The 8,166-nt window shown below is 35.9% G+C and overlaps 1 protein-coding gene across 1 annotated transcript; it reads left to right on the top strand.

The window, feature by feature from the left end:
* Positions 1–3,048: 3,048 nt before the first annotated feature.
* Positions 3,049–6,814, top strand: LOC308687959 (uncharacterized protein; the record flags this gene model as incomplete). Its single annotated transcript, XM_081360778.1, has 4 exons — positions 3,049–3,138; positions 3,662–3,772; positions 6,129–6,295; positions 6,769–6,814. The coding sequence occupies 4 exons, from the start codon at positions 3,049–3,051 to the stop codon at positions 6,812–6,814; spliced, it is 414 nt and encodes a 137-aa protein (XP_081216904.1).
* Positions 6,815–8,166: the final 1,352 nt, after the last annotated feature.

Below are 8,166 nucleotides of genomic sequence, written 5' to 3'. Positions count from 1 at the left end.
TGTTACATGATGTCGTCCTCAAACCATCATATGAATATGTTGACCTCAAGTCATCACTGGTTTATTCTGTTACATGATGTCGTCCTCTGACCATCATATGAATATGTTGACCTCAAGTCATCACTGGTTTATTCTGTTACATGATGTCGTCCTCAGACCATCATATGAATATGTTGACCTCAAGTCATCACTGGTTTATTCTGTTACATGATGTCGTCCTCAGACCATCATATGAATATGTTGACCTCAAGTCATCACTGGTTTATTCTGTTACATGATGTTGTCCTCTGACCATCATATGAATATGTTGACCTCAAGTCATCACTGGTTTATTCTGTTACATGATGTCGTCCTCTGACCATCATATGAATATGTTGACCTCAAGTCATCACTGGTTTATTCTGTTACATGATGTCGTCCTCTGACCATCATATGAATATGTTGACCTCAAGTCATCACTGGTTTATTCTGTTACATGATGTCGTCCTCAAACCATCATATGAATATGTTGACCTCAAGTCATCACTGGTTTATTCTGTTACATGATGTTGTCCTCAAACCATCATATGAATATGTTGACCTCAAGTCATCACTGGTTTATTCTGTTACATGATGTCGTCCTCTGACCATCATATGAATATGTTGACCTCAAGTCATCACTGGTTTATTCTGTTACATGATGTCGTCCTCAGACCATCATATGAATATGTTGACCTCAAGTCATCACTGGTTTATTCTGTTACATGATGTTGTCCTCAAACCATCATATGAATATGTTGACCTCAAGTCATCACTGGTTTATTCTGTTACATGATGTCGTCCTCTGACCATCATATGAATATGTTGACCTCAAGTCATCACTGGTTTATTCTGTTACATGATGTCGTCCTCTGACCATCATATGAATATGTTGACCTCAAGTCATCACTGGTTTATTCTGTTACATGATGTCGTCCTCAGACCATCATATGAATATGTTGACCTCAAGTCATCATTGGTTTATTCTGTTACATGATGTCGTCCTCAGACCATCATATGAATATGTTGACCTCAAGTCATCACTGGTTTATTCTGTTACATGATGTCGTCCTCTGACCATCATATGAATATGTTGACCTCAAGTCATCATTGGTTTATTCTGTTACATGATGTCGTCCTCAGACCATCATATGAATATGTTGACCTCAAGTCATCACTGGTTTATTCTGTTACATGATGTTGTCCTCAGACCATCATATGAATATGTTGACCTCAAGTCATCACTGGTTTATTCTGTTACATGATGTCGTCCTCTGACCATCATATGAATATGTTGACCTCAAGTCATCACTGGTTTATTCTGTTACATGATGTCGTCCTCAGACCATCATATGAATATGTTGACCTCAAGTCATCACTGGTTTATTCTGTTACATGATGTCGTCCTCTGACCATCATATGAATATGTTGACCTCAAGTCATCACTGGTTTATTCTGTTACATGATGTTGTCCTCAGACCATCATATGAATATGTTGACCTCAAGTCATCACTGGTTTATTCTGTTACATGATGTCGTCCTCAGACCATCATATGAATATGTTGACCTCAAGTCATCAAAGGTTTATTTTGTTACATGATGTCGTCCTCTGACCATCATATGAATATGTTGACCTCAAGTCATCACTGGTTTATTCTGTTACATGATGTCGTCCTCAAACGTACTTAACATCTTGGTTTTACTCCTATGTTTAAAGAAATAGCTTACTGAACTTTCATGAGATTATCATGGATTTTTAGGTCTTTACATTATTTATGTTTTATCTAACTTTTTGTGTCTTTGCTTTTTAGGTTTTGTACATCAAATATGGATGAATTTATAAAGACATCTGTATACAAAGAGGAGAGATGTAAAGGAAACAGAAAAGAGACAGATATAACAGTCCATGTTTTAGAAAAGGATTTGGATGCTTGTGAATTTATTCAAGAAAGGCTCACTACCATAAACACATCCAAAGATGCCAACTTCAGGAGTGTGAATTCTGCAAGTCTGCAAAATCAGAAAAATGGATATTTCTTGTTTACATGCAAACGCTCTGGAACATGCACACCTCAAAGTCGAAAGGCCAAAGGATGTAAGGCCTATGTTTCTTTTAAAAAGAGGACAGACTGGCTGAACAAACTTGTCGTAGTTGAAAGGATTTACAGCATTCATTCAGGACATGACCCAACAAGTCCTTCTGAGGGCCACTCAGAAAAAATTAATCAAGAGCTAGTCAAGCATATTCAAGATTTAATATCTCTTGGTGTTAAGCCAGGTACAATTCTCTTAAAATCACATGAATGGTCAAAGGAACAAGGGCATACTGATCTCAACAACCGAGCATATTTTGTTACCCCAAAAGACATTGAAAATATTCGAACATGTATGATGCGAAAAAATCAGCAACACAAAGATGATGCCAATAGTACAACACAACTTCTTGAGGGCGCTTTCAGAGACTGTGTTATTTTTTATCAGCCTTACAGTCCACAAACAGATCTTGTCATAGTTCTACAAACACCATCCATGAGAGACAACCTTCAAGAATATGGAAGAGATATTGTTTTTATGGATGCAACACATGGCGTCAACCAGTATGGCTTTCCTTTATTTACATTAGTTGTCAGGGACAGTCATGGTCATGGCATACCCATTGCCTATATCATCTTGGGAAATGAAAAGCAGGCCATGCTTCAGTTGGCACTGGAAAAGCTGAAACCAACATTTCCTGTAGCTCCAAGGTAATACAAACAGATATAAACAAATTAAATGAATATTATTACCGGTACATAAAGTTTTGGTACGCAGTTCCTTAAAATTAAACTTTTTATGCATGCCTTTATTTCAGGTTCATTATTCAATTTATGAATTCAACTTGAATTATTATTATTTTTTTCTTCTATGAACCAGAACCAACTTGTATTGATTTCTTAACCACATTCTATGATTAGCCTACAGTAGGTGTCATCTACATGTTAACTAATGAACCTTATTGTTAAGTGTTACCTTATTTTCATTAGGTGCTTTATGGTTGATAAAGACCAGGCTGAAATCAATGCTATACGTAAGGTATTCAACGAGTCACATGTTCTCCTTTGTTGGTACCATGTAACCCAAGTAAGTACTAAGTTAACATTTAAATGGAGACTGCTTTGATTTTTGCTCATTTTGCAATATAAATCTATTATTGTTGTGCTAAAATTTCAATCAAAAACAACAGTTAATTTTTTTGGTTACTGGATGACACATAAGTTTTAGTGAGAATATGAATGGACAAAAAATGAAGGTCATTTTGTTGTAAATCTTAAACAGTCGTTTTTAATTTAAAGGTGCAAGACTTCTTGTGTCATCCGCTTCCAGTTATTTTTAGATGTACAAAACAGCATGTTAATGCTACTTGATATTGTAAACTGGTATTGTTTGCCATATTATTTTAATGTATTTTTGGAATTATAAACATATGGGATTGCTAAAGCAATAACATATTTTAATTTTTAATGTGGTTTGAGATCACTGTAACTGTAGACAATTGTTGCCATCAATTGATCACAATAGTACTTGCCAAATGCATTAGACTATTTGAAGGTCTCACCAGTTTAACTAAATAATTTTATATTTCCCCACCATTTATTACACACAGGCAGTAACTCGTTGGCTGTCAAGATCTGAATCTGGTGTGAGTGGACCTGAAAAGGCAGATTCGCGAGCACACATCATGCAGTTAATGTCAGAGCTAAAATCCTGTTCCACGGTGTGTTACTTTTCATTTGTTTTATAGAGCAATTATAGCTTGTAGTGTTGTTGTTGTTTTTTTTCAATGGTAGCAAGCTATCTATATGTGGCCATGCACCTTGCAGTATCTACAAAATGTTATTATTTTAACAGAATAAGAGGAAAAAAAAGAATGGAAAAGCGTAGCGCCAAACAGTAGTCCACAAACAGATGAATAAAAAACTTATTGCAGAGTGTAGATCCAAGAAAACAAAACAAAATATAGGATAAAAGATTTGCCACACTTTATTTGTGACCTCTGGACCATAAAATCCTGTGAGCTTTCAGTTTTCGTGCAAGGTGCGCAAAACGTTTTCAGATTCAACCCTTCATCGTTGCCTTGTTTATCCAAGCCTACATCTGCAGTCATTTATAAGCTTATTATGTAATAAATGTAATATACTGGAATCTGACTCTAACAATATAAATACGCACATCATATGATTGACATTTTAGGTCAAAAATCCATTTGCACTCCCTCTGTAAAAGTTTCCGTTCCATATTACCATCCCTGCGCGACCCTGTGTTACGTGCTCTCTAACCACGAAATTTAATTTCGAGATTGAATGGGATATAAAAGAGAATAAGAGGGATCATACATTTTTTTTATTTTAGCTCTGTCCTGAATAAGATATTTCACATAACAGATATTTACATATAGTTCTTAACACAAAATAATAGCTAAATTTATAATAATGACCCGGTTCAAAAGTTTATATAAGTACCCTTGCATTTTTTGTTATAATATACAAACATTAATTATTTCAGCCTATACTTTGAGGTGGATCATTGTTTTATTTACTGCAAATAGAATCAGTATGTTTGTTTATTCTAGTATCTTTCATATAGACCCTTTTACAGTTTGTAAACATTGTGACATATTTGTGTGGGCGCAGCTTAGCTGGAGGCAGAAAGATCCCTCTGGCTGCTTCACTAAAACTAGTTTGCCAGTTTTGTTAGCTTGTTTTTTTAACAATGACTGGAGAAAATACAATTTTATATTAATGTGCAAGGTCACTCACTGTCCAGGGTCGCGATTGTTATTTGCAAAAGTTAATTTTAACGGACGAACCAGATTGGCCGACCCGTACATTCAGTTAATGAATGGACGATCTGACAGGATTAACATTAACGCAACCTCCGGTTGAGAAGCCTGCTCTACACCTGCCCGACAGAGAAACTAAACGTAAAGAGAAACTGAGGGCATATACATCTTTAGATGCCTATAAATATGTGCTGAATGGCCACATACAAGCCTTGTGGGTTTCACTTTATTTTGATGGTCCCTTTAACACGTTCTGTTGACTATAATTAATGTTGCACCAACATGTCTACTAACTCTCACTAGAGTATTAGTAGAGTATTAGTAGAGTGGTAGGGTTATGGTTAGAATAAGTTGACATGCACTTGAAAAGTTACTTATAGTCAGTAGAGTGTCTGTTGGAGGACCAACACAAGAAATAGTTATCAGATATTAAGCAGACAGTCTACTAAAACTTAAATGAGAGTTAGTTGACATGCACTTGAAAAGTTACTTATAGTCAGTAGAGTGTCTGTTGGAGGACCAACACAAGAAATAGTTATCAGATATTAAGCAGACAGTCTACTAAAACTTTAATGAGAGTTAGTTGATATGTAGTTGAAAAGTTACTTATAGTTAGTAGAATGTTCAAAAGGGACCATCAAAATAAAGTGTTACTGACTTGTGTGGTACGATCCGCAGTTCTGCCTAGCCAGCGCCAAGGCCAGAAGACGACAATGTAAAGAGTGACATTACGGTGCAATTTTCCTATTTGAATATTTTCTTGATATAAAAATTCCAGATACAGCATATTCATTTTTTAACTATGTATTTGATTACCCTTTCTTACTAGGTTCTTCATAAAGTCTAGTCCCAATCAATCAAAACAACAATCATAGATGATTCACAAATAATCACAATCATTTAGAAAACATTATGCGATAAAATGTAAAATTGGAGCCTGTACTCCGTCGATTCTAGAACCCAACAACACAACAGGATGATATTTAATAATAATAATAGTTATTTAAGCTCCTTATTATGTAGCCGAATCTGTGCTGGTTTGTATTGACCGCCTCCAGTTTCACTATGTTTTGCCTTCAGCTAGCGCCGTGATGTAACTGTGACGTCGGCGTAAAAGGGGTCTATAGGCTAAATGGCTTTAGTATAATCAATCAAGAACATGACATTCTCAGTACACTAACTGCACACACTAGGGTTGAGGTCTATGTCGAGGATTACCTTTATGATCTATAAATTTAGTTCTTACACTAATAACACTAAACAACATGATTGTCCTTGTCCATTTTTACAGGAACATGAATTCAAGAAAAAAGCTGAGATGTTTTACTGCCAGTTTAAGAACTTAAAAGATGTCTGCAAGTACTTTCGGAACCACTGGGAACCAATTGGTCATCTGTGGTCTAACTTCGGAAGATGTTATAAGCATGGAGACTCTGAAACAAACAATCTAATAGAACGGTATACATTTTTATGCATGTTCACCTCATTATTTATTTATTAGTGGGCTAGCTGAAAGCTAGCATGGTGTTTTGCATATTTTTTAAATTTGTTAAAGAGTACATTGTAATTTTTTTAAACCTGTTGCTGCTCCTCATTCAACATACTGATCTCTCTGCTTTTATTTCCTTATAGCTTCTTCCACCGTTTAAAATACCAATTCCTCTGTGGCATCCGGAATCGAAGATTGGATCATTTGATTGATGTGCTACTGAACAAGACTGACAAGTACTTCAACATAATACAGGATTTGCAGTCTGCTGGTAGGGTCTATAACCCTCTGGAATGTAAAATGGAAGAAATAAAGAAGTCTGCCCAGAGGATGCTAGACAATGGTTGGGCCACAGCAGTAACTGCAGCTTCAACAGAAACATACGTATACAATGTTCCATCAGAAAATAATCCACATGTAGTTTACTGTGTATGCCCCGCAGAGCAGTTCTGCAGTTGTCTTGCTGGCACAAGGGGACGTACATGTAAACATCTCATTTTATTAAGTCTTCTCACTTGTGGTGATGGTGAGACCTTTCCAGATATGGACACACAACTGCAAGCCCATGCCAACAACTTGATTCAAAAGAATAAGTATAGCATTTCTACAAAGCCTAACAAAACAGTAGAGGTTGAAAGCTTATTTGGAAGAGCAGTATCAAAACCATGTATAGTGACGAATGTATGTGACTGCTGTACTTTTTCATATCATAAAAAATGTGCTTGTCTACTACTTGCAAAGGGACTTTTAAATGAGATGAGTGAGACAACATCAAAAAATGCAATTAACATTTCGGTGGAGCTTATACAGGATGAAATTGCAGATGAAGATAGGCGTAGTACAACTATCAGGAAACTGGAAAGCATATTGAAGACTCTACAGACATGGGGGAGAATTCCTGAGGACATTGCCCATAAAGTCAATGAACTAGAAGTGCAAACAAAGGAAGAAAATATAAACTTTAAAAGATTTGTGCGAGTTTGTGATGAGGACAAGTCACGTAAAATACGCCCACTATTTGCAAACAGAAAAAGAAAGACTGACAGAAACACTGCCTCAGAGACGAGGACAGATGTCACATCAAGTTTTCCTATTAAATCAAGAAGAAAACACAGAGCAATCAGTGGTCCAAAAAGATAATACAAATTAGGTTTGAAAAGTACTTTTTATTCAAATGCAGTACTTGTTCTACACTATGAGTCCTCCAGTAAAAGTTACTACAAAACAATTGACTACGAAAATAAAATAAAATATCAAATAATACCAAATATATTTGTCAAATAACATGTGTGCAGGAACATGGGTACTGTTCATTTTAAAGAGTCCTCTAAAAAGGAAAAGAAAACCTCAGCCGCTGTAGGCCCAAAGCGATGGGTGGCCAAATCCAGCTCTGATTCAGGACCAAGGTTTTTCACATTAATTCTCATTTGTTCAATGCTCCTCCTGTAAATAAATTAAAATGTTCATGTTACTACCTGGGATTGTTACTCTGTTGCATCATAGCCATAGCCCCATATTGTTAAAAGTGCTATATAAATGAAGGAAGGTGACCTAGACTTGAGGACATTATGGAATTGCAATACGCATGACATTATTATTCTCATGTTGATTAATTGACCTCTTGATACAGGGTCAGACAGCAGGCCGAAAAATTTGTACAATGGTAATGTTAGAATAAAATGCATATTAGGCCAATTAAGTTTAACAAAGGTCAAAGACATCTCCAAAAAGATTATATTTTCTGTCAACCAAACAGTTCTAGAACGTCAATGCACCCTACATTTGTACTTTAAGATCTGTCCTGATCCACGCTGCTACCTACCATAATATCCTAATATGA

Source organism: Scardinius erythrophthalmus (assembly GCF_964197995.2).
Source record: "Scardinius erythrophthalmus genome assembly, chromosome: 3".
NCBI classification, from domain to species: Eukaryota; Metazoa; Chordata; class Actinopteri; order Cypriniformes; family Leuciscidae; genus Scardinius; species Scardinius erythrophthalmus.
This window is presented reverse-complemented; position numbering and strand designations above follow the sequence as displayed.